Here is a 27,218-nt window from a genome sequence, read left to right on the forward strand (position 1 = left end):
CTGATAGCCTTATGGGGTTTCCCTTGTAATTAACTCTTTGTTTTTCTCTTTCTGCCTTCAGAATCCTCTCTTTAACTTTTGCCATTTTTATTATAATATGTCTTGGTGCAGGTCTGTTTGCGTTTATCTTGTTAGGGACCTTCTGTGCTTGCTTTCTGTATCTGGATATCTGTTTCCTTCTTTAGGTTTTGGAAGTTTTCAGCCATAATTTTTTTATTTTTTTATTGTTATTACACTTGTGGCTGTGGTTTATTGAAGTAAAAGGATAGAAATTAAAAGAGAGAAAAGGGAAAGATGTGTGGGGCATGATTTCCAGGAGAAACCAGGTGCAAGTTTCCAAAACTTCTTTCCCAGGGGAGTTGCGTGGATGTGCTTAATTCTCTGAGCAATGATTTGTGATAAGATGTGCAACCAGGGAACTAGAGGAGCTCACCTGAGCCTTGGTGTCCAGGGTTTTTACTGGGGATCAGTCATGTAGACATGCAGTGCCAGCATGATTTATCTCAGCTGTTCGGACTCCAGATCCCCAGGAAAAAGCAGGCATTCACCATGAATCATATTGTTAGCATAAACAATTTGACCAAACTGATACTGCTTGGCCCAAGGCCTCAGGCACACAACACTCTTACCAGGCAGAGTATTCTTTTTTTATTTTTTGTGTTGTTACATGCACTTTAGTAAAGATGCATCAGTCAATCTGGCTACAGCTCAATCAGATCCATTTAACAAATGACAATAATTAGTGTACTCAGAGTCACGCACTTGCTTTGTGTAGAAGGAAGGGCCTGTTCACTAGAACACAGAATGCAATCCCTGACAAAATCAACATTAATACATGTGAGAGCCCGTAAGTTCTTCAAATACATTTTCAATCCCCTTTTCTCTTTCTTCTCCTTCCAGGATCCCTATTATGTATAGATTGGCACGTTTTATATTATCCCATAGGTCTCTTATATTGCTTTCATTTTTTTTTTCATTTGAGTTTCACTTGGTCAATTGGGTGATTCAGCCTTTCATTTACTCTTTTTTTAAAAAATAAATTTATTTTTGGTTGTGTTGGGTCTTTGTTGCTGCGCGCGGGCTTTCTCTAGTTGCGGTGAGTGGGGGCTACCGTTTGTTGCGGTGCATGGGCTTCTCATTGTGGTGGCTTCTCTTGTCGGGGAGCACGGGCTCTAGGCGTGTGGGCTTCAGTAGTTGTGGCATGCGGGCTCAGTAGTTGTGGCTCATGGGCTTAGTTGCTCCGCAGCATGTGGGATTTTCCCAGACCAAGGCTCGAACCTGTGTCCCCTGCATTGGCAGCGAATTCTTAACCACTGCGCCACCAGGGAAGTCCCTCATTTACTCTTGAGAGAATTAATTTTCTGGCTGGAGTTTGGGGACCAGGACATGAGTATGCTTCTCTCTCTCTCTTTGGGAGCCAGCTGCCTGCAGGATGCGTGGATTCTCACTTTGTCTAGGTCGAACGGTAAGCTTAGCAGGGAAGAAGGGAGGCCTGCAGGCTGCTGGTGCTGCCTGTGACTGGGTGGGGACATCTACGTCTGGGGTGTGCATTTGGCAAGAACTGGACCACACCCTCTAGCACAACATTTATTACTAATAAAGCTGAGATTTTAACCTCTGTCTGATGTCTGCGTCTTTCTCTGAATTGGCTTTCAGAGTCAGGTAAGGGACAAGATTGTCATTTACTAGGCATGTCAAAACTCCACCACTTCATCCCACCCCTCCCCCATCATCCAAGCACCCTTGGCTCTTATTAATTTATAAGATTAAGGCATTCAGGTGAGCTCTTCCCCAACCTTCTCCATCCCTACGTGTGTGTCTTTGGATGGCTTTCTCTCCATCAGAGGAATCACCACCTCCTTTCTAAGACTGATCTTTCTTTCAGGTCTTTTTCTAATTACTGTCTTGTTTCTGTCCTTGTCTTTCTTTTCAGGGTCTTTCTTACCATAATCTTCTCTTCCTGGTCACTTGGAAAGAGGACGCCAAAGAAGATCTCAAGATCAACTGCTGATTTCCCATCAAGCCGACAGGAAACCCAAGACCTTAACCCAGATCCACAAATATGACAAGAAACCACTTAACCCAGAGGGTTTTGGGGGAATCAGAGCCCGCTATTATAGGTTTGGCTACTCTACGACCTATAGCTCCTTAAGTATAGGACCAACTGCATTTAAAATGTGTGATTTATGAGTTATATCCTGCATACTTTGAAATATCAGACATAGAAAATAAATTTATGTAAATGTTATAAAATATATGAAAGAGTAGAGGAGATAAGGAGAGCAATATACACCACACATTCCCAAACCTTACAATAATACACTTGTTATAATTAAATATTAAGTTTGGTGCTAAGCTTCCTTGAAGCCATGAAAAAAGGTAAACACACTGGATTACATAATTCTCATTGTTCGAGAAAAGGAAGCTGAATATATAACAAAGTTTTGTCAGAAAGGATTCTTTCCAACTCAATTGCTCTGGAACCTGTGGACCAGTGATGGGGATGCCAAAGCACAAAAAGAAAGGTGTGTTCGACAGTGGGTTTGCGAGAGACACAGAGGTGGGCTTCAAGCTCCAATTGATAGGGATACTTGTTACCAGTTATTAAACTGGTGAGACGAGAATAGAATGTTTAGGTTGACCAGTTCTACCTTGGTCGTGCTGGGAAGTTATTTGTAAATGTTGTCCCCGCACCAGCCCTCTTGCTTATTTGATATTATGCCTTTGGGTAAAGAGACAACATGTACCAACACCAACTCTTGTTTTGATCTTACTGATCTGAAGGATCCTTCCTTTTACAGGGACCAGAATCATTTGCATACTGAGGTTATTCCTCATCCCTAAGAGTAAAACCAAAGTTTTGAATCCAGAGGGAGCATTGTTGGTTTCCTATTTGATATTCCAGGAGGGAACTCATGGAGGTCAGGACAGAAAGTTGCATTCAAATCAAGAGACAAACTTTGGAGTCATTCATTCATTCCAAAAAATCGAGCTCCTGCTAACGTGGCCATGTGCAGGCTCTGGGAACACCGTGGTGAGTGGAATTTGTAGCTGGTCCCTGCCTTCGTGGGGCTTAGACTCCAAGAGCCCTGACCTAGTCTACTAAGGTGTGAAGCGGTCAGGGAAGTTTGCCAGAAGGAATTGGCATTTGGGCAGAGTTCCAAAAGATGAGCAGGTGGAGGGAAGAGGATGTGCAAAGTGCCTGCGGCAGGAAGAAAGCAGTGGCTTTGAGGGGGTGGAAGAGGGCCAGCAAGACTGGAGGACTGAGCATGAGGGGCGGACAGTCCAGGGTGCGGCTGGACGGATGGCAGGGCCTCATGGGCCCAGGAGCAGTGGGAGCCACTGAGGGGGCTTTTCAGGCGAGCTGGTGATGGGGGCTGTGGGGGCTGGTTAGAGTCTCTCTGGTGTAAAATGGACTGAAAGATCAGGACTGAATTCCGAGGACTGATTTCTGAGGGGACAGCTGCAAGAACCCAAGTGAAAAATGATGCTGGCTTGTACTCAGGTGCTGAGGGTAGAGAAGGAAAGATGTGGGTGGACCATGATTTATACGTGAGGGGAAGTTATCCGACTTGGGGATTGTTAGTGCAGAAGAGGGAGGACTCCAAATGCTTTGCCAGTGACTGTCTTGCTGAATGAGATGGCAGTGGTGCTATTCATGGAGCCCCGGGGGGACGTTTTGGGAGGAAAAGCCTGAGGGCGGTGCCTTGAGACAGCTAAGTGGGCTGGTGGCTGGGGCTTTGGGTTAAATGCCCGGCTGCAACCAGCGCTGTGTTAGCTAAAAACTGAGTCACATGGTACATCTCTTCTTGAGGGACTGAATGTTGGAATTTACAAAATGTTGAAATTCTATTAAATGGTTAGTTTGGTAGAATTTTATATATACCTTTCCAAGCAATAGGGGAAAGCCATGAATTTGGTTCCTGAACCTAAGCCCTCAAAGCACCCTGCATGGAGGAGCACGACACGTATGCAAACTTCCGGTGTGAACACGTTTGCAAATCACTGACCCAGGTTTTGCAAGGTGCCTGGACCACAGGGAGGTCAGGAAGGGAAAAACACCAACGGTGTTGATCACTGACGCTAACCCCTAACCAGACCCTGCCGTCCGCATGGTGCTGGGGCCGGTCCCACTGAGAGAAGAACAGGAAAATCATCAAACGGCAAATGGTGACACAGAAAATGAAAGCAAGCAAATCTATAAGGAAGATTAAAGAAGTGGCAGAGACATCTGAGTACTCAAAAATTTGATTTTAAAAGTAATCACTGGTGGGAGGGATAAATTAAGTATTTGGGATTAACAGATACACATTATTATGTAGAGAATAGATAAGTGACAAGCACCTACTGTATAACACAGGGAACTATATTTGACATCTTGTAATAACCTATGAGGAAAAAGAATCTGAAAAAGAATTTATATATATATATGTATGTATATATATGTATGATGGAACCACTATAACAGAACCAATTCGCTGTACACCCGAAACATTGTAGATCAACTATACTTCAATTAAAAAAAAAAGTGACTACAGAAAAAGTAGATAAATTAGGAATTTGGGATTAACATATACACATTACTGTATATAAAACAGATAACCTACAAGGACCTACTTTATAGGACAGGGAACTCTACTCGATATTCTGTGATAACCTATATGGGAAAAGAATCTGAAAAAGAGTGGATATATGTATATGTATAACTGAATCACTTTGCTGTACACCTGAAACTAACACAACATTGTAAATCAACTATACTTCAATAAAAGAAAAGAAAAAAAAGTCATCACTGGTGCCAACAGTTAGGTAGAAATAACTAATTCTTCCCATTCTCCCACCATCTCTTGCTCCCCAGAGGTCCTGGTTAAGGGTGATGGAAAGCTCCCTTTTCCGGACCTCCTCCTTCTGTCTCTGGCGTTCACCTATGATTCAGCCAAGAAAGAGTCAACAAAGGGAACCGGAGGGGCAGGAATGTGCTCCCGTCACCCCCGGGGAGCTCAGCCAAGGCAAACGGGAAGTAGCCTGCTTTTACCGCCCTGCGCACTTTCATTCCTCTTACGTGTGCTCGGAGCCCCAAGGGGAAAATGCAATTTGGTAGCGACCTGACAACCACATCCCTGGAGCCTTGGTCCAAAAAGGGTAAAAATCCAAACACTGCTCTGGGAAGGGAGGAGGGGAGGAGGCAGGGTGAAAGAGAATACCATTTCCACCCATGGTAAATTACGCCTGTGATTCCATTCAAGTTAATGTCTACCTAGAAAGTGGAAGTTAGGTTATCAAGATGGGGGCACTTTATCTTTCTCGTAATGAAATCATGGTTATATCTTGAAAGGTTAGTCACTACCAGTAAAATAGCAAAGAACTGTTCCAAAGTTTTATTGAAAATATACCTTATTAAGGCCGAAGGTTGGTGCAGATAACCTTTGAGTTTGGCTGGTAGGATTGCAAGTTGACTAGGTCTAGGAGGGTGGGAGGGGTAGAGCTCTGCAGCTGCCGGGGGCATCATCCCTCCTGTGGGCTGAGGTGGAGGCACTGGCCTGAACACCCACCACGAAGATTTCACGGTGTATCGTGAATTCTGCTATAATTGCTGGGGCCCCTGATTGGGAAATATGTGCTGAAATATTCTCTTGAAGTCCTACCATGTTTTTATGTTTCTCGATATACACACGTATATCAGACGATATACACGGTATCAGAAAACTTTAATGCTGAAGACTCCAGGATAGAATGATGCTCTGGAACCCCCTTAGGCACGTCTCCCTCGCCACGCTCATCCTTCTACATGCATTGTTGATTAAACTCTTTGGAACAACGTTTTATCAATTCTCATGCTCTTTAACAAGCTTCAGTTGCTTTTATGAAGTGACCAACGTTCTCAAAAATTATGATTCAAAATATGTCTCCAGTGTGGGTTGATCGTTCCCGTCTACCTTTGCTGGTTGCTCTGCAGTTTGCAGCCGCAGGAAAAGCAATACTATGAAGTATGGAACACATCACCCTTTCTGTTCCTCTCTGACCTGCCCTCCTCTGCTCATTTACTCACTGCCCCATACAGGCAAGCCGTCCATTCCCCACGTAGTAAGCACTGACATCTTGATGCTGCTGATCTTGCTGGGTACCCAAGACAGACGCCTCTGCCCCTCCTGTACCTCTGCTCCGTGAGGTTGGAAAGGTGTTGGGAAGGTGCAAGGAGAGCACAAGTCAGGATCAGGAGGTCAAGCCGGGGCCGACCACACTTGGCCAAGGCAACAACATATGTCAAGGGCGTGGAGAAACGTCCCCAGCAGTTACACAGCCCTGCACCTGACGGTTCTCTCCATGTATTGTATTGTAAAAGCGCCCACTTTGGGGGCGGGCAAGAACCATTAGGGTTTTGTTTGTTTTGGTTTGGTTTTGGCCTGGAATATTTGTGATAAATGTCATCATTCAATTCTATATACAATATATAACCATCATTTGGAACTTTCACACTACTTTGGGGGGTGGGGAACACGTTCAAAAGCCAACGTTGAGTCAACAGAACTGGGAGTGAATGTGTAAATGGACTTGGCATTCCGCTTAGACAGGACGGAGGAGCCGCACCCTTTGGCCCTGCACCCCGCGCCCCGCGGTGGCCACGCCCCAGGCGCACCTCTCACAGGTGACACGAATGCGCTCCTCGCTGGACGACTGCTGCTCGTCCTCCTTCTCCTGGAAATGCTCCCGGACACACTGCTCTTCAAACTCGTGCAGCCTCTTCAGCTCCTCGTCGCTGAGAAACAGCTCTGTGCAAAGGCAGAAGCGGTTGCCACGTGAGAAACCAGCCAGGTAGATGCACCCTTTCGAATTTCACAGCCCGCCTTTAACCAAGCTCCCTTCCCCACCCGTTGCAGGCAGCGCCCTGCTCCTGCCACTGGTTATATCACACAAAGACTCCTTGTAATATGCGGCGATCATATTGATATTTCTGGTGGAGCTAAACGGCTCACTTTTTAACACAAAAATCCAAATTACAGCTATTTGGAAAGCGAAACCAAGTATGATTTTCTGGAAAAGGTTTTGCATGTATTTTATGGATAGAGTCAAGTGGACAGGAGTATTTTCCCATTCTCTTTACATGCAACACACTAAAAGCATTTTGAGGACGTCGCTGGTGGTGCAGTGGTTAATAATCTGGCTGCCAACGCAGGGGACACGGGTTCGAGCCCTAGTCTGGGAAGGTCCCACATGCCGCGGAGCAACTAAGCCCGTACGCCACAACTACTGAGCCTGTGCTCTAGAGCCCGTGCTCCGCACCAAGAGAAGCCACCGCAATGAGAAGCCCACGCGCCGCAAAGAAGAGTACCACCACCCGCCGCAACTAGAGAGAAAGCCCTCGCGCAGCAACAAGAACCCAACGCAGCCAAAAATAAATAAATAAATAAATTTATATGTATAAAAACATTTTGAAAAGAACATTGGCTTTATAGAGAAAAGTTATTTTCACGAACTGTCTCAATTTCTCATCTCTTCATGAGTGGACTTCCAGTGATATGAATTACTAATAAATGAACAAAACTAGAATAAAATCAGCATAAAATGAGAAGCATTCTGCAAAGAATAGCATGTGGATAGAGTGCTGTGTTTTCACACATTTAAGTAGTTTAAGGAGATTTCCATGCAGGTATCCAATTAGAATAGTCTTTCTAGATTAGCCCAAGATAGAAATGAAAGAGTCCTGCGCATACTCAATCCACGATCCTGTTCGTCTTGGTCCGCTTCCCTTTTCTTCCTGCAGTGGCGGCTGAGACGCATAACGATTATATAGACGTGGCTTAAAATGATCATCGGTGGAGGCAAGACTGGCCGGTCGTGAAATGTCATAATCAGCTGATAACGCTGGAATTTCCACACTTGGTTGGATATTGACTTTACTTCAAAGAAGGTATTGCTTTAAAAAGAATACATGTTTAGTTAGTTGTATTACTTTTTTTTTTTTTTTTTTTTTGCGGTACGCGGGCATTTCACCGTTGTGGCCTCTCCCGTTGCGGAGCACAGGCTCCGGACGTGCAGGCTCAGCGGCCATGGCTCACGGGCCTAGCTGCTCCACAGCACGTGGGATCTTCCCGGACCGGGGCACGAACCCGTGTCCCCTGCATCGGCAGGCAGACTCTCAACCACTGCGCCACCAGGGAAGCCCAGTTGTATTACTTTTAATTGTGATTTCCCAGGGCAATCAGAATTACTCACACTGAATTGAAAATATGCAATGAAGTGGCCTTTTAGGGTCATTCCACGAGTTAGTACTGACTCTGAATGACCTGTCTTTTGGTTTATCTATCAGCGTAGCTTACCAACATTCAAGGACGTTTTACTCATATAAATAATTAAGTGTATTGAAATTGCTACCCACTGCTTTCTTGCAAAACCACACCACAGTCTACTGACTGCTCAGGAAATTTTATTTCATATATTTAAAGGTATGAGCCATCCCACTAAGCATTTTGAAGTATTTAAACTTTAAATTCAGTCAACTAGCTGACTACATTTTTTTGGAACCGAGTTGATTAATTACTGAACATTTTGATTGAAGGTGGGTTATTTTGGATGTTGGGTAGGTACAGTCTTTGTCTTCTTTGAGTTTCCAATGGGAGGCAGTAAGCCTAGAATTGTTGGAATCCTGATCAGGCGTGTTGTCTACACGGGGACCTTAGAAAAGTCAGTTAACCTCTGTCAACCTTCATTTTCTCATCTGTCAAGTCCGGAGTGTAACCAGATTCTCTCCAATGCCCTGGTCAGCTCTGAAAGTCTATATTTCTGTGAAGGATTTTTCCCTTATATTTTTCATCTTAGAAACTAAAATAAATTTTTCCAACATTTATTAAGCATGGTCACATCCTCAACATATCATGACAAAAGGGGCAAGTTTTACAAGAAATTTGATTGTGGATTTTAAGCCTTTTCTTTCTTAGGCCATTTTATCTTCTATTCGGTAAGTGATAAGAAAAATATTTCATATAATAGTACAGTAATTGTCACAGCCTATGAAATTAACTTTGCTTTCTGTGCCTCTGATAATGAATTCAAGGCTCAGTTTGATAAATCTTCTCTGTCTCAGGAGACTTTCGTCTAAGAAAATATTTTCATTAGATTAAAATACATGCCAAGGGGCTTCCCTGGTGGCACAGTGGTTGAGAGTCCGCCTGCCGATGCAGGGGACGCGGGTTCGTGCCCCGGTCCGGGAGGATCCCACATGTCGTGGAGCGGCTGGGCCCGTGAGCCATGGCCGCTGAGCCTGCGCGTCCGGAGCCTGTGCTCCACAACGGGAGAGGCCACAACAGTGAGAGGCCCGCGTACCGCCAAAACAAATAATAATAAAATAAAGTAATAAATAAACCATGCCAAAAGTGTTAAAATACTAACCAAGATTGAATTTAAATGTATTTAAGTGTCAACTCTTGATTTAGGAATACATGAAGGCTGATTACGGTTGAACAAAAAAACGTTGTGAAAAATTCTACACATTTGAAAGCCCTAGTGGAATTCCATGTAAATCCTGGGCAGCCTGGGAGATTTCTGAGATTACACTGAAAATCTGTAAAATAATAAATAACAAATATACGGTCATCAGCGGTGACACGCACTTGAAAACGGCGATGAGCAAGTTCACGAGCAGGATATTGGCCACTAGCAGGTAGCAAGCCATGATGGCGGGCGTGAGCCAGGCGCCCGGGATGCAGGGAGGGAGCCGCTTGCCCTCCTCATCGTACTGGTTGTCACCACAAGGAGCTGAAACGAGAGTCTGTCTTTTTGTGCTTGACTTTTACATAGAATGAAAAGAATAAATTAACTGACCTATGCTATTAAAGGACCTATTTCTTTTTTACTATGTTTTTTTTCTGATTTCATAAACAATAATTTTCCATGTGAAAAATATCAATTCATACAAAGGAGATAAGGAACTCATTTCTGCACTCACAGATAGTCATTCTTAACTTGTTATATTTGTAAACATTTTCTCATTTCTGTGTTGTGTTTGTCATATACAGAAGTTCTTCATTTCTAAGCAGACGCACCTATCTATGCGTCTATGGTTTCTTTGCTGTTATCCATTAGAAAGTGATTGGGTCTTCTAATTATTTAACATTAACTTATGTTGTCTTCTTGGTCATTTGTACATTAACTTTGAAAATAATTTTATTGTGAGGTAGGAGGTACGGATCCCCTCTAGCCTCCAATCCATTAACTGACTGTTCTGAGTTATGTTTGAAAAAGAATCTTTTCTCTCTCTGCTCATTTGAAATGCCACTTTGATCATATGGGACTTATTTTCTGACGAAAAAGATAGGATGATCTCAACAGTAATTAGTGAAGTAATATCCATGAATTTATTGTCTATTTACTTTTCACTTCCTTATCGTTTACAAAAGTACCGACACCAGAAAACAAGAGAAATATTTGAAACTGGTATAAGACTATTGGTAATTAGCTGAGGAAGAAACTAATTAATACACACATTTCATGGACTAGAGTCATCAATTATGCATAAACTTACGATTGATTTCCATGGCGTAGACTATAGAGTGATTGGAAAGCAGCATTTTATTTTTTTTAGTTTTGACGGGAAGGAAGAAAAAAAATAAGACAGTTGAGAGAAAAGTCAAACAAATGATGAACAACACAAGAACTGTTTTGCTGTCAAGAAATGTAAAGTGTTCAAGCTTGGGAATTACAGATTCACACTTGGAAACAGTGATCTGCTTAGGAGAATTTTACACATTATTAATTATAGGAAATATATGTATATATATTTCATGAATATTTATTTTACCACGTCATAAGCAATAGTAAAACTCACTAGTGAAAAAAACTGTGAAAAAGACATGAGGCTACTAACAGATGATCATTTTAACATGTAGGATGACCAATCAAGCATTCCCTGTATCCCAACACAAACACATCATAAGCACAAATAAATACAAAATTATTATGAAATAATCAGACCAAGAATTGAAAACCTACATTTCACGGTGTTACTGAAAATAGCCTCAAGTTTGCCTCTTCGTCTTCTCTTGTTACCCAATTTAATAAAAAAAAAAAAAATATTACAACTTACGTCTGGATCCAGGGACTTTTAGCATTTATGTATGTTTACTGAAGCTAATATTCCTTTGAAACCAAATTAGGTTTTTACGTTCTGGTTTACCAAGCTACAAACACATTCGCTAATTGACCCTGAGATACTCATGATAAGGATGTGTCCTGAATCACGTGATGAAAGCCAGTAGGTAGAAGGCATTGTGCAACTGGTTATCAGTCTCACTTAGTGGAGATATACCAAACAACCCTGCATTTCCTACAAGGCAAGGATGTTCAGAACCTTCTATTCTCAAGAAGCTTCTGCTTCTACTGGAAGCAGCAGCCATGCTATTGTACCTGGTGCTTTTTGACAGAGCACAACATGCAAATTAAGATATTGGTACTAACATGAAAATAGGTCTGAAGATGCTCGTTCATTGGTGATGCCGTAACTGTCTGGGTGAAATAGCATAAGAGCATTTGAACTTCACTTCCCTACAACACAAGAGACACTGTGACCTACCAGCTCAGCCTGGGCAGAGCTGGGGCCTGCATTCCCCAGAAATCCATGCAGGATTGCAGCTCATTTCCTCTGCTAACATCCAGAATACTGTTGATAATACAAAAATATCACTCCAGGAGTGAAGAGGAAATGGATAGCTATGTGGAAAATGGGTTTTGAAGCTTGAAGAAGAGGATGACACATGGCAATAGTCACTGTCTCATTTGACTGAAATAACACTACCAGCTCTATCTCAGGGCAGAAAAAGATTCAGGTTGAAGAAAAATTAGGATGTTGGCATTGGGACTACATTCATGTGTAGGACATGCTCAAGGGATGTAAGACTCAGAATTCCAGTTAGTGGTTCTCAGAGTAGAAGACAGGACCGATGTCTCAAAACTCTGTATTTCATAATCTGCATTGATTTCTTCATAAAATAATTTGATGCCTATGGCAGAATAAAAAATACTTTATTCCCAAATTAACACAGGCTCTTCCATTAATTTGGAACTGATCATCTGCCTTGGGAAGCAGGGAAGAGAACCTTACTATGAATTCTATTCTTACGGTCTATCTGGTCTGCAAACACCTCTCCGTAGATCATCCAGTAGGGCATGTAGAAGATGTTTCGGGCCAGTTTCCAAGAAGGCTCCTCATCTGGATGCAAAATGGCTTGACGGGCTACCCCAAAACTCATCAACACCACCAGCATGATGACCACAAAATACAGCATGTCAATCATCTGAGGAGAGAGGAAATGGGCCTCTTACTGTCTTGACTCATGGGCCAAGTTCACCTGGTTCATTCCACTGTGCTCCTCAAAGACTTTATGAGAGCTTAAGTAGGATGCAGGAAGCTTCTTTTCCCTCCCTCCATCCCATCCATGGGCTACTGATTCTTGTACTTCATGCAACGCATACACCTTATTCTAGAACATTGCCATTCTCATCTCATGCTCTCAATCTTTCCTCTCCTCTATTGTTACCCATAAATAAATTCCTCTAGTAACTACAACTGCAAATGGAGAAAGGGAACAATTATGGAAAATATAGGAATTTGTGAGGGAAACTAAGGAGTAAGAGCAGTAGATATCTAAGGAGGTAATGAGATCGTGAGTTGAGAGCACATACTGATATTCATTCATTATACAAACAGTCAGTAGTTAGTTACAGTGCGAAATGCTCTGGTTACTATGGATACTGACCTCACATAATTCTTAATTTTGAACATCCCTGAAGATGAGGGCCCTGGCTGGGATTAGCTCAACCATATATCCCTTTGCTCAAAACCACTTGCCCTACAAAGAGTTATTCCTAAGCTTGGAAGACTTCCTTTCTTCTGGGACCAGTCCCAACATTTGGGCTATTTTAAGTGATGTAAGGATGATCTGCTGGTTCATTTTTAGTTTCATATTTTATGGCCTGTTCTGGAGTAAATGTTGCCATGGATTTGTCTTGACCTCATCACACGAATTGCCTGTGTGCACTCCATGCCACAGCACATGAGCTGGAAGACTGTCTGGAGTAGGGGTAGGGGAGGGTGACCGCGGGCCCCCTTTGTCTCTGGCTTCTACTGCACGTTAGGAGGTTATGTATCGGGTTATTGCCAGAAATACATGTACCTACAGTAGGCCCTCAACCTCATGTGCATCAATTGGATTTAATTAAATTGTCAGTATGTAGAAGAACTATGTATCTTAAAGCAAAGAACATTTCCTGTAGGAAACCAACTGCAAGGGAAAGGTCAAATGAAATGCAACAGAGCCACGCTGGAGGCCTGGCCTCAGGTCCTAACCACAGTCTCGGTGTCTGTAGTTACTCACGGGGCGTCAGGACTAACCATCTTTCCGATCATCATCACGTAGGGTCCCAGATACTTGTTGACACCAAAGATGTCCAGGACACGGATGTACCAGAAGATGATATCCACGCAGTAGATCACGCGGCCATAGCCCATGTAGGGCTGCTTCTGTAGGCGGAGGATGGCTCCAATCATGAACATGGAAATGGCCACGAGGTCTGTGATGTTCCAATATTCCTGAAGCCAAACTTTTATTTTCTGGCTGAGTTTGCCGGGTTCTGACATGAGGATCTATAAAGAAATGCCAAAGAACAAAAAACAAGGGAGTGTGGTATTGGAAGACTTGTCTTCTTAGAATCTAGGGACATTAGGACTGGAGTGGCATTCCAGGGCATCTGGTCCCCTTTCCTGCTCAAGACTTCTAAGTACTAATCTTCTCAGGCAGAAAAACATATCTAGAAAGGGAAATTCCACAAAATCCTCTGTATGCCTAGAGTCAGGGTTTCACAAACTCTCAGGAAATGCCTTCTAAATTATGTCCCTCTGGCTGTAATTAAAGTAGCTGCCTTTTGATCCCTTTTCTAATTCTCTGGACACTTGCCTGTGAGCCCACGTTCCAGAGTTAGTCCAGGAGGAAAACTCTAGAGCAGAGATAAACCTGTGTGGTCCCACAGAGGGGCAGTCCACCCAGGGGAGATGGCAGAACCGGGATGGGAAATGTTTATCAGCCAAAATTGCTTTGTAACTCAGAGATGGGAAGTCAGGGGAAAGCTGAACTTGATTTTCTCTTGCTTGAGAGCTTACCCTTTCAAAATCACCACTGATTAAAGGGACACTTCCTCAGAGTAAACCTGAAAATATGTAACAAGCAGCAGGCACGGGCACACTTAGAGCAAGCCCCACGTATGCAGCTATGGCGTGCAGCAGGGTGGGGGTCTTAAAAGTGGTACCCCTTTACTTACCGAGACTCTGGGGAGGTTCTGGGGGCTCCAGAGGTGGGATGGGGTGGTGGCTATTTATGGGCCAACCCAGAAGGCGTGCAATAGTTTAACAACCTGTGCACTCTGACTGATGGCTGCCCACCCTCTTTCCTATAACTGGGGGTAAAGAACAGTGTCAGCATATGGCTGATGCTCAGTGAGCTCACGGTGTCCCTAGAGATGGCACGGCAGGCCACGTGGGAAATCCCAGTTGTAAAGTGGGCAAAGTTTGAATGAAGCCCAGCTAGAAAAGAAACAGGAGTAGTAGGAGATGGGTTATAACATTTTAGATTTGGCACTCTGCGTTTCTCGGGCTGTCATCAGACTGACAGCCTCGAATTAGCTCTCCTGGGAAAAAGTTGCCAGTGATAATTTTTCAGTTCAGTGAAAGGGTCACTGCTGATTGCAAAATAAGAATATTGGTTCTCTATCAGTGGGAGAAAGAATATGAAATTCTGCTGTGTGCTTTCTCAAGTTCACTTTTTCTTGGCTATAAGCTTTTCCTTTACAAGCTGATATAAAGAATTAAAACTTGCAGGTGATATTAGAAAGAAAAGGACCTGGCCCATATTTCCTCTGCAGCCTGCAGGGGCTGCCCTCTCGAAGTTACATGTTAGTTTCAAGTCTCCTGTGACATGAGTCTGCAAGAGATGGTGTCTGTCCTTTTTCAACACTTCTTTGAAAATGCTGTTCCCTCTGTTTGCAGCAGTTGCGCTGGCAGCCTGCCCAGAGGCACTGGAGGCTTCCACCAGGTGGATGCGCCCAGCCCCCATCTGCTGCAGGTGCCGCTGTTCGGCTCCCACCTGCCCCCTTGGGCAATTGCAGCCACTTTCCCAGAGATGCTGATGGCTGGCTGATGTGGGTACAAAAGTCTGTTCCCTTTGGTCAAAGTGGGACAGACTCTACAGTATTAAATACACTCAGAGTTCCCTGCAGGATTAGGCCAGGGACAGATTCCACTGAAGCCACACCTTGCTCAGCCCCGTCCCCTCTTCTGACCTGGTCACCCTGTTGCCTCTCTCTGCTCTCCTGGGAGCTCTCCTTTAATAAACCCCTTGCACAAGAATCCCCTTCTGGGTTGGAGGGAGGACAGTGTGGTTCAAAGTCCTGAGTTACAGGAGAAATGTCATCTCCTACATCTCCCTTTCTACTTCCAGCTCTGAGAAAACGGAGCCCAAATTTGTACCCAGTTGGAGTCATTGGTTTGTCTCAGGTACCTGGCAGCATTTATGCTGCTTTTCTAGGCACTCAGACTTATTTTTATTACTAAACACCATCTATTCTGCCTTGTGTTTTGATTTCCAAGTTCAAATTCAGTTGGAAGCAGAAGGTGTATAAATCTCAAGCAAGGGAACTGAATCAACTTGAGATTGTGACACCTCGAAAGAAAAGTTCCATGGCACTTGGGATTGCACAATACGTTTTTAAAATAAGGAGCTACATCTGGGGACTTCCCTGGCGGTCCAGTGGCTAAGACTCTGTGCTTCCACTGCAGGGGGCATGGGTCCGATCCCTGGTTGGGGAACTAAGATCCTACACGCCCTGTGGCCAAAAAAAAAAAAAAAAAAATTTTTTTTTTTTTTTAAAGAAGATACATCTGAATTGAAGTCAGTGGTGGGTGGGGCTGGGACAGGCCTTTGGAGCATCACCTCCCGAATTTTCTCCAGGGCCAGGCTCACGATGTAGGAGATGACGATCCACTCCTGGAGGCAGGGCCAGCGCTCCATCCGCACCAGGATGACGTAGTTGAACAGCAGTAGGTAACCCAGGTAAGATATCTGAAAGGCAGAAACTGTGAGCAGTGTCTGGGGAGGTCACATGCGCCTGAAAAAAGCTTCGAAACCCTATTTACAAGTGGACACATCTTCTAAAACAAATTTTCATTTCCAGATGCACTGAATCCTTCAGAGGAAAACTTCCACCTCACATCACCGGTGCAGGCAGAGGACTTTGAGGCAGATGGGGAGGCATTTTGTACTTTAGTGCAATATGGGCACTGACAGTCCGTTCTCTAAATGAAGATGTATTTGTTGCTACTATCAGCCCCAAGGGGAAATTATAAAGTTGCACGAAATTATGATGAGTCGGGAAACTTTTAGTAGTTGACTGGTGTGCTCTCTACATTCCTGGAAATTGGAAAATGTTACTGACTCTTCCCTGCCTTGCAAATTTCCTTCTTGAACCTTTCCACTGCTGATGGATGTGGGAGGTTCGAAGGGAGGAGGCTGACAATGAGGTGTCTTCCCAGGTACACACACCTGTCTTGAGGCCCCTCGGTCAGCCCTGATATGTCTGTGATGTGCTGTGCCCACAGCAGGGTGCCTATCCTTGTGGCATGTAGAGTTGGGAGGGATATGGGAGTGAGATATGAGGTGGAGGGAGGTGGTCTGAAGATGACCGAGGTTGATTCACTCTGAAGCTGTACACACCACGGGTACAGGCCCCTTCTAAAGTCTTGGGTAGGTGGGGGGAGGGTGTATACTAGCAACTATATTTGTGATTTGCAGCCTTTTTTTAAAGATGCCTCCCTCCTGATTGTTTAAGTTTTACCAGGATACAGGTAGCATCCCATGTATCCACTATCTAGTCTTTGCAGGAGGATTGGAGCAAGAGTTCTCAAAGTGGGGCTGCACTGGGAACCCCTGGCAAGCTCTAAAATGTGCGACCCCCTCCCCACATCCAGAGGCAGCATTTAGAGGCCCTGGGGAGATGCCCAAGGCTCATCAGCCCCCTGGCCCTGCCCTCTTCATACGCATCTGTGGAGGCCAGGTATCTCCCTGGTCCTCAGCTGGTTCTGACCAGAACAGGTGGGCAGCTGTGGCTTTGGTGGTATCGCCAGATGTGGCTGCCAAAAGGTTGGGTGTCCAGGCTATAGCTGGCCTGGGTCCCCATGCAGCCCGCTGGGTGCCATGCCCCAGAGCTCTGCCTCTGCCTTCTGCCCTTCTCATCCATCACCCTGTCCATGGCTTTGGACCTGGCCCCTCACGTCCCATCACCTGCTTGCACCCAGTCACTAATGGGACGGCAGTGCCAGGATGTGCCAGGCGTGTGCTGCTGCTTGGCATTTGGGACTTCATGAATATTGTCCCTCCCCCGGACTGCAGTGGTTGCAGGAACCACAGCATGCCTGCCACCCCTGCTGGGACGGCCTGCACCTGAGCCAGTTTCCTCCAAAGGCTTCCAAGCTGCTCCAGTCTCCTCGCCCCACTTTTCCTGCCCATCCACGTGCATAAGGCTGGACCACTCTTGTTCTGGGTGCACCACTCTGCTGGAGCCGTCCAGACAGAGGCCACTGATGGGGCTGGAGGAGAGTGTGCGGTCACAAGGTCAGTGTGGCCTGCACTTGAGAGCAGAGATGCCTTGATTTGCTCCTCTATTCCAGGACTTCATGCTCTGGGTTCAACCCTACTCTTTGAGTAACCCCGTCAGTCTCCTGAAAAATGACATCTGTGAGCTTGCTCTCTAAATACTAGTCATCTTTGTTCATTGTTGGAATAAAACTCTACTTCCCTAAGTTTGTATTACTAAAGACATTTGAAAAATCCTTCATCTTGAGCAAATAGAATATGACTATTTTGCTTTATGAAATGGTGTATTTGGGGCTAGGATGGCCACATTCCTATGTATAAATATATGACAAGATATCTATCTAGATCCAATTTTAGCTGAAGATTCTGAGTTAGTCCCACTTCTGTTTTCATAATTAATTTTAATCCATTGATTTTTTTAAAAAAACACTTTTTTAAAGCCCTTGACAATTTTCTTGATTCTGACATGTCTAAAACATGCTAAATGGTGAAGGCTAAGGGCGGGGAACTTACCGTGTAAAACCAGAACTTGACAATAGGAGCGTTGTAGAATTCACAGATCTTGGTCCCGATGGGAACACTTCTTTGCTTTTTTTGTTCATTCTCCTCGTCCCCCTTTCTCGAGCCAGTGTCTGCATTCGCATCCTGGAAACAGAGCAGAGCACGTGGCAAGCAGGCTGCCAGATGGGAAACGCCTTGGACTCCAGCACCATATTTAACAGACAGGTGCCTCAAAAATCAAGGATATAAAAGACGCAGACATAGAGAATGGACTTGAGGACACGGAGAGGGGGAAGGGTAAGCTGAGATGAAGTGAGAGAGTGGCATGGACATATATACACTACCAAATGTAAAATAGATAGCTAGTGGGAAGCAGCTGCATAGCACAGGGAGATCAGCTCGGTGCTTTGTGACCACGTAGAAGGGTGGGATGGGGGGGGTGGGAGGGACACGCAAGAGGGAGGAGATATGGGGATATATGTATATGTATAGCTGATTCACTTTGTTATACAGCAGAAACTAACACACCATTGTAAAGCAATTATACTCCAATAAAGATGTTTTTTAAAAAATCAAGGATTATAAAAATGTCCCCAATTCTTGCAGTTTCTAAATTCACGTCGAGAGAAATCACAACTATTTTGAAAATGAGAGTTGATGGATACTTTTAGAATCAAGGGTATCACTGACCATATTCTCCTCCTCTTTTTCTTTGCCGTCTTCATTTTCCTTGGATGTTTGATATGAGAAGTCATCACAGGTGCGAAATTCCAAAAACAAGATGGTCGGGGGGAGAAGAATCCCCATGATAACCTAGGTATGATGAGAAAAGTGGATTTTTAAGCTATGGTAATTCTTAAAAATTTTCCCAGTATAGGCAAAAAATTTTTAATTATGATCTTCAGCATTAATCAGTAATCCAGCAGCCCTGGAACAGGTCTATCTCTGCTCTGACGGTCTGTGGCTTATTCTGTTTGCTATGTTGATAGAATTGCAGACACTGAGAAATTTAAGATCATCCACCAGATTTTTCTAGATGAACAGCAAGCAGTATTGTGTGGAATCCTGACTTAAAAAGCGAAGATCTTGCACAGTGTTTCAAAGCAGGCAATTTTTTAAAGTAAAATATAGTAAGTAAAAATAAATAAATAAATAAAATGATACCTCTAGTGAAGTAGACCAAAAATATTTATATAGGAATAACTTAGATGTAAATGTGAATATATGGACCAAGAGTTGGAAGACAAACGTGACTCATGAATGTAGGACTTACTTGGGCTCTGCCTAGACAGCAGAAGGATGGCCTAGCTCATAGATGGAAACCCTTGTCATTTTTGTCAGTGCCATGCAGTGTGTCTTCAATACGGAACTCTGTCCCCAACGTTCAATGCTAATTTTTTAAAGTTTCCCCTCAGCAATCCATTATTAAGAATAACACAAAAGGGGGACTTCCCTGGCAGTCCAGTGGTTAAGACTTCGCCTTCCAATGCCAGGGGTGGCGGTTTGATCTCTGGTCAGGGAGCTAAGATCCCACATGCCTCACGGCCAAGAAACCAAAACATAAAAGAGAAGCAATATTGTAACAAATTCAATAAAGACTTTAAAAATGATCCACATCAAAAAAAAAATCTCAAAAAAAAGAGTAACACAAAAGGGTTATTTCTACCATATACTAAAAATTATATTATAAAGCACCAATAATTAAAACAAAGTGGTACAGGTGCACGAAGAGACCAAACAATAGAGCAGAATGGAAGGTCCAGAAAATGATTCAACTACACATAGGCAATTAATTTGTGATACAAACACCACCTCCAATGGGAGGAGTAAAGATGACTATTTAATAAACTGTATTGAGAAACTGGGTGATCATCTAGAAAATAATTAGGTTGGATTCATATCTCACACATACACCAGAATAAATTGCATCTAGCTCAAATATTTCGTGAAAGAAAAAAAAGGGAGGGGGCACAGAGAGAAGATAAAACAACTAACAATCACCACATGAAAATTCTTTCATAAATGGAGAGTAGGAGAAGGCCTCTCTAATTAGGCTCCCAAATCAAGAAGCAATCAAAATAAAGATCAATACCTTTGATACTGAAAAAAAATCACAAACTTCTGCACAATGAAAACATGCCTTAACCAAAGTAAAAAATAACTTCTGGGCAAACATATTTGCAGCTCATGTGACAGGCAAAGGGCTAATCTTTCTAATTAGAAAGGATCTTGTAGAAGTCAAGAAGAAAAATTCTAACAACCCAGCAGAAAAATGGGCAAAGGCAGTGAACTTAGGGACATTTGTACTGAGAGGAAAATGGGCTTGTCCTCACTCATAATAAGAGACATTCAAAGAAACTACACAGAGATCTCATTTTTTACCATTAGATTGGAATGTTTGCTCACACACTGTATTGGTGGAATTGTAGGAAAACAAGACATTCCCTACACTATAGGTGGACACCTCCACAGAGGCAGAGCTATCAAGATTGCAAGTGCATATCCCCACGGGGCCACCAATTCCCCTTCTGGACATTTATACAGCAGGTAAGTGAGATACGGTATGTGTCCAAGAGCACTCATGGTGGCAGTGAGTGTAGCACCCCCAGGCAGGAGTGGCCTCCATGGCCTCACTGGGGACTGGTCATGAAGGACCATGAAGGAGAACTGGGGAAGCGGGTAAGAATGAAGGAATATTCTGTGTCCCAGAGGAAGTGAAAAAGGAAGGTACAAAACAATAACGATGCCAACCCTTGTGAAAAGGAAAAAAAAAAAAGAATATTTACCTCATCATGAAAAGAAGGAAAAAAGAATAGTTATTCATAGTAGCTTTATATATGGAAATATACATAAGAAACAAATATCAGTGGTTGCCAATGGGTAGAACAAGCCATATGGGGGACAGGAGTTGGGAAGGAGACTTGTCACTTATACTTTAAAATAGTTTTAATTTTTTAATATGTGCATGTCCTTATGACCTATTCAAAGAATTAAATTACAAAAAGAACAAACCATCCCTGCTTTAAAATAATTATATATTTATGCTGTGAATTAAAAATGCTTGGAAGGGGGCTTCCCTGGTGGCGCAGTGGTTGAGAGTCCGCCTGCTGATGCGGGGGACACGGGTTCGTGCCCCGGTCCGGGAAGATCCCACATGCCGTGGAGCGGCTGGGCCCGTGAGCCATGGCCGCTGAGCCTGTGCGTCCGGAGCCTGTGCTCCGCAAGGGGAGAGGCCACAACAGTGAGAGGCCCGCGTACCGCAAAAGAAAAAAAAAAAAAATGCTTGGGAGGAAATCTGATGCTTACAAATATTTATACCTTTGGGTAGACATTATATCTAAAAGTAGCATTAGGTAAAGAAGGAAATGACAGAAAAATACCCACTGGATTTCAAAGACTTAGTACCAAAAAAAGCATATAGACTATCTCATTAGTGATTTTTTTCCTTTCAAAAACATGTTGAAATGATAATATTTTGTATATACTGGTTTAAATAAATATATTATTAAAATTAATTTCAACTGCTTCCTTTTTACTTTTTACAATGTACTTAAAAAACTTTTTGTAACTATTAAAAATTTTACTTTCTTAACTAGAAAATTTTAAATGACATATGTGGCTTGCATTTTATTTCTGTTGGACAGCACTGCTATAGATTCTATAGTTTCATCTTGCTCTTTAAAATTCTGGCATGTTTAAAAATTGCTTTTTAAAATATATGTTTCCTGGTTGTTTATGGGTTGAAGAGATAGAACATTTGGACCTGCAGACTTCATCACGGACTGGATTTGGGGATGCTCCTCTGCCCTTGTTTTCTCCTGCCACTTGGCAGCTGGATGCAGAGGCTGGACCAGACCCAGGCTGTTTTGTAAATTTTATTGAAGTAGGGTTGATTTACAATGTCATGTTTAATGTCTGCTGCACAGCAGAGTGACTCAGTTATATATATTCTTTTTCATATTCTTTTCCATTATGGTTTATCACAGGATATTGAATATAATTCCCTGTGCTATAGAGTAGGGCCTCGTTGTTTATCCATCCTATATATACTAGTTTGCATCTGCTAATCCCAAACTCCCAATCCTTCCCTCCCCAACCCCTCCTCCCCCTTGGCAACCACAAGTCTGTCCTCTATGTCTGTGAGTCTGTTTCTGCTTTGTAGATATGTTCAGTATGAAGGTTACTAAAAATAGAGTTGCCATATGATGTAGCAATCCCACTCCTGGGCATATATCCAGACAAAACTATAATTCAAAAAGATGCATGCATCCCAATGTTCATAGAAGCACTATTTACAATAGCCAAGACATGAAAACAACCTAAATGTCCATCGACAGATGACTAGATGAAGAAGACGTGGTACATATATACAATGGACTATTACTCAGCCATAAAAAAGAATGAAATAGTGCCATTTGCAGCAACCTGGATGGACCTAGAGATTATCATACTAAGTAAAGTAAGTCAGACAGAGAAAGACAAATACAATATGATATCACTTACACGTGGAATCTAAAATACGACACAAATGAACATATCTATGAAACAAAAACAGACCCAGGTTTGAGCCCTATGGCAAGACTGTAGATGGCATGTTCTTTCATTAAAAAATATACCATTTCTCTTGGGCTTCCCTGGTGGCGCAGTGGTTGAGAGTCCACCTGCCGATGCAGGGGACGTGGGTTCGTGCCCCGGTCCAGGAAGATCCCACATGCCACGGAGTGGCTGGGCCCATGAGCCAAGGCCGCTGAGCCTGCGCATCCCGAGCCTGTGCTCCGCAATGGGAGAGGCCACAACAGTGAGAGGCCCGCGTACCACAAAAAAAAAAAAAAAAAAAAAAGTATACTGTTTCTCTTTTGGTGATGTTAGCAGCAGTTGATGTCAATTCATTAACTCACTGGGGTTGAAAATTGGTGCTGTTCTAATGCTATCATTTGGTTTCCATTTCTTGGCTGGAATAATTCTACAAAGAGATGTTTCCCTCATCTACTCAGTGGTTACCCAGTGGTTCAGGTCATATAGAAAATGCAGGATAAATGCTTGATTCTTTCCCCTTTATGTACCTGTTTTCAAGATAATGAATTGGTTTCCTATCAGCTACTGAAGGTAACTAATTTTTCTTTTTTTAACTATTTCGTATTCCCACCAGCAGTGTAGAAGGGTTATAGTTCTTCCACATGCTTGCCAACACTTGGTATGGTCAGTCTTTTAATTTTAGCTTTTCTAGTGGGTGTGTAGTGCTATCTCATTGTGGGTTATTTTTATTATAAAGTATTCAATTTAGTTAAACTAAAAAAATAAAAACCAGTTCACCCATTTCTCCCACTCCATCCTCACCCCTGCTTCTGTCAACAACCAATCTGTTCTCTGTGTCTATGAACTTGCTTTTTGGTTTTTTTAGTTTTCACATGTAAAAGACATCATAATGTATTTGTCTTTCTCTGTCTGACTTATTTCACTTAGCACAATGCCCTCGAGGTCCATCCACATCGCAAAAGGCAAGATTTCATTCATTTTATGGCTGAATAATATTCCATTTTATATATGTATATATATATAAAAGTATAAAATATACATTGTGTATATATAATAATATTCCATTGTGTGTATATATATCATTGCATACATATATATGTACATATATATATATATATCACAATTTTTTATCCATTCATCCATCAATGCACACTTAAGTTGTTTCCATGTCTTGGCCATTGTAAATAATGCTGCAATGAACCTAGGGTGCAGATATCTTTTCAAGTTAGTGTTGTTTTCTTTGGATAAATACTCAGTTGTGGAATTGTTGGGTCATATGGTAGTTCTATTTTTAATTTTTTGAGGAACCTTCATACTGTTTTCCATAGTGGCTGAACACCCACCAACATTCCCACCAACAATGCACCAGCGTTTCCTTTTCTCCACATCCTTGCCAAAACTTCTTGCCTTTTTGGTGATGGCCATTCTGACAGGTGTGAGGTGATATCTCATTGTGGTTTTGATTTGTATTTCCCTGGTGATTTGTGATGTTGAGTATATTTTCATGTGCTTGTTGGCCAGCTGTATGTCTTCTTTGGAAAAATGTCTATTCAGATCTTCTGCCCATTATTTAATTGGATTGTTGGTTTGTTTGGTTTTTTGCTTTTAAATTGTATGAGTTCTTTATATATCTTGGATATTAGCCCCTTATCAGACATACAATTGCGACTATTTTCTCTCATTCAGTACGTTGCCTTTTCACTTTGTTGATGATTTCGTTGGCTGTGCAGAAGCTTTTTAGTCTGATGTAGTCCCACTTGTTTATTTTTGCTTTTGTTGCCTTTGCTTTTGGTGTCAGATTAAAAAAAAATCACCATGTCAAGGGCTTATGTTTTCTTCAAGGAGTTTTATGGTTTTAGGTCTTATGTTCAAGTCTTTAATCCATTTTGTGTTAATTTGGGGGTATGGTATAAAATAGTGGTTCAGTTTCATTGCATGTGGCTGTCCAATTTTCCCAACATGATTTATTGAAGAGACTATCCTTTCCCTATTGTATATTCTTGGCTTCTTTGTCATAAATTTATTGACCATATATGCATGGGTTTATTTCTGGGCTCTCTATTCTGTTCCATTGATCTATGTTCCTGTTTCCATTGTTTTAATTACAATAGCTTTGTAATAAGGTTTGAAATCAGGAAGCATGAAGCCTCCAGCTTTGTTCTTCTTTCTCAAAACTGCTTTGGCTATTGGGAATCTTTTTGGATCCCCATAAAGTTTAGGATTGCTTGTTCTATTTCTGTGAAAAATGCTATTGGAATTTTAATAGGGATTGCATTAAATCTGTATATTGCTTTGGGTAGCATGGACTTTTTAACAATATTAATTCTTCTAATCATTGAGCATGGAATAGCTTTCCATTTATTTGTGTCTTCAATTACTTTCATGAATATCTCATAGTTTTCAATATACAGGTTTTCACCTTCTTTGTTAAATTTATTCCTAGGTGTTTTATTCTTTTTGATACAACTGTATATGGGATGACTGTTTTCTTAATTTTTCTTCCTGATAGTTCTTTATTAGTGTATATGTTTACTTAAAAATATTGTTATGAACTCATGGATTTAAAGATATTTACTATTCATTGCTATTAGTAATAGTATTGAAAGTCAAACTGTCCTGTTCGTTTGACCAGTGGAAGCCTCTTCATGTTTGCTCCTGGGTCCCCCTGAACTGACCCTAGGGGTCCTTGATAGCTTCTTTAACATCTGGTGTGTCAAATCTTCTGGGCTCATCTTGTTCATATCCTGCTACAGACCTGGAATCAACCATTTCTCCAAGAAGTTCTGGCTTCAGTGAATGGGAAATGATATTTCAAAGCCACGATCTGGGCACTCGGAATGTTCATGCTTTTGGGTAGGTCTTTGTTTCTAGGCTTTTCATTGGCCAGAGCTGGAATGAATTCATATTGATGCTTCCAATTAAGTACTATAAGCTTTTCTGCTTATCCTCTTCCAGATTACATCTGTGTTTCCTTTTCTTCCTCACCAAGTCCTAGTTCTCAAGGACAGAGGGGGTGACAGAATCCAAATATCTCACTGTTAATCAGTTGCTTTAACTTAATAGTTCCAGAATAATGATGCTAATACTACCACTATCAATTATGATTGCTGAAAAGTTACACTTTTTTTTGTACAGGTGCTCCCCATTCTCCTCTCATTTTTATTCTTTTATTTGATTTTATTTTTTAAAAAAGATGTAATTTTATTTATTTTTGGCTGTGTTGGGTCTTCGTTGCTGCGCACGGGCTTTCTCTAGTTGCAGCGAGCAGGGGCTGCTCTTCATTGAGATGTGTGGGCTTCTCCTTGCTGTGGCTTAATCTTGTTGCGGAGCACAGGCTCTAGGTGCGCAGGCTCAGTAGTTTTGGCTGGAGGGCTCTAGAGCGCAGGTTCAGTAGTTGTGGTGCACGGGCTTAGTTGCTCCATGGCATGTGGGATCTTCCCCGACCAGGGCTCGAACCCATGTCCGCTGCATTGGCAGGCGGATTCTTATCCACTGAGCCACCAGGGAAGTCCCTCCTCTCATATTTAAATGGTTCTATTATATCTATATTATCAGAACATATAGCTGTTATATACTATTTTCTCTCCCACTTAACTGTCACTTAGTTTTAACACTACAAGTAAATATGTATCTGATGCTATCAGCCCTGTTGCTGATGCCTCTCTGGTTATTTTGGTTGTTGGAGATTCTTTCTCTAACAGATTCTTCAGAAAGTGCTCATAGGAACAATATTTCCCTGAGTTCTTGCCTGTTGGCAACATGTCATGTGTACCCTTTATATTTGACCATCACTTTTGCTAGATATAAAATCTTTGCCCCAATTTTCTTTCTGGGAGTATTTTTATATGATACACACCATTTTTATTTTCTGACATAAATGGTTGCTATTGAAAGTCTGATGATAATTGAATTTTTTTCCCTTAGAAGTCACTTGATTTTTTTTTTTTTGCCTAGAAGCTCAAAGAATTCTTTTTTTCATTAAAATCCAATAACTTTATTAAAGTGTGTCTTGATGTTGGTTATTCTGGGTTGATGTACTCAGGTTCCCAGAGTGTTTTTTTAAATATATAGTTTCATATCATTTGTCTTCAAAAGAAAATTTTGAATTCTAGTTTGAGACACTTGCTTCTATTTCTGGTTTTAGCTGTTATGGATACTTTCATATTTTTAGCAACATAGGCAATATCTTATGTTGCTATTTCTTTGTTAATTTAAGTACTATCTTAGTCATCTAAATATCTATTGACATCCTATTATTTTAGATGAGACTTTATCTTAATTTATCTCCTTCCCCCTCTGCTCCCATTTTTAACAACCACATCAGTACTTTCAGTTCCTATGAAGTTACCTTTGTAACTTTACACAATAAACTGGAATCTTCACCTCTTGTTTCAACAACTCTTGACAGTTCTGATTCCCCACTTTACAACATGGGGATATTATGCTGTTTGCCCCTCTCTCTTCCCCTTCCCACCAGCCAACTTTTCTTAGCTGTACCTTTACTTTCATAGTTTCATACTTGATAACCTTTGTATTATATTTAGGATT

General features: G+C 42.1%; 1 protein-coding gene across 1 annotated transcript in view; it reads right to left on the reverse strand.

Annotated features, from left to right (window-relative positions):
- TRPM1 (transient receptor potential cation channel subfamily M member 1) overlaps positions 1 to 27,218 on the reverse strand; it is an 83,434-nt gene that overhangs the window by 10,979 nt on the left and 45,237 nt on the right. Inside the window, exons 17-25 of the mRNA XM_089906676.1 lie at positions 18,825 to 18,947; positions 18,147 to 18,278; positions 15,975 to 16,103; positions 13,385 to 13,636; positions 12,113 to 12,287; positions 10,520 to 10,540; positions 9,609 to 9,753; positions 7,713 to 7,915; positions 6,638 to 6,770 (exon numbers count right to left, since the gene is read on the reverse strand). Coding sequence (XP_089762802.1) covers positions 6,638 to 6,770; positions 7,713 to 7,915; positions 9,609 to 9,753; positions 10,520 to 10,540; positions 12,113 to 12,287; positions 13,385 to 13,636; positions 15,975 to 16,103; positions 18,147 to 18,278; positions 18,825 to 18,947 — 1,313 coding nt within the window. The remainder of the gene's footprint in view (positions 1 to 6,637; positions 6,771 to 7,712; positions 7,916 to 9,608; positions 9,754 to 10,519; positions 10,541 to 12,112; positions 12,288 to 13,384; positions 13,637 to 15,974; positions 16,104 to 18,146; positions 18,279 to 18,824; positions 18,948 to 27,218) is intronic.

The sequence above is a fragment of the Delphinapterus leucas genome, chromosome 2 (genome assembly GCF_059928025.1).
Source record: "Delphinapterus leucas isolate spDelLeu-1000000601 "Yukka" chromosome 2, BTC_Dleu_Yukka2, whole genome shotgun sequence".
Lineage (NCBI taxonomy): Eukaryota > Metazoa > Chordata > Mammalia > Artiodactyla > Monodontidae > Delphinapterus > Delphinapterus leucas.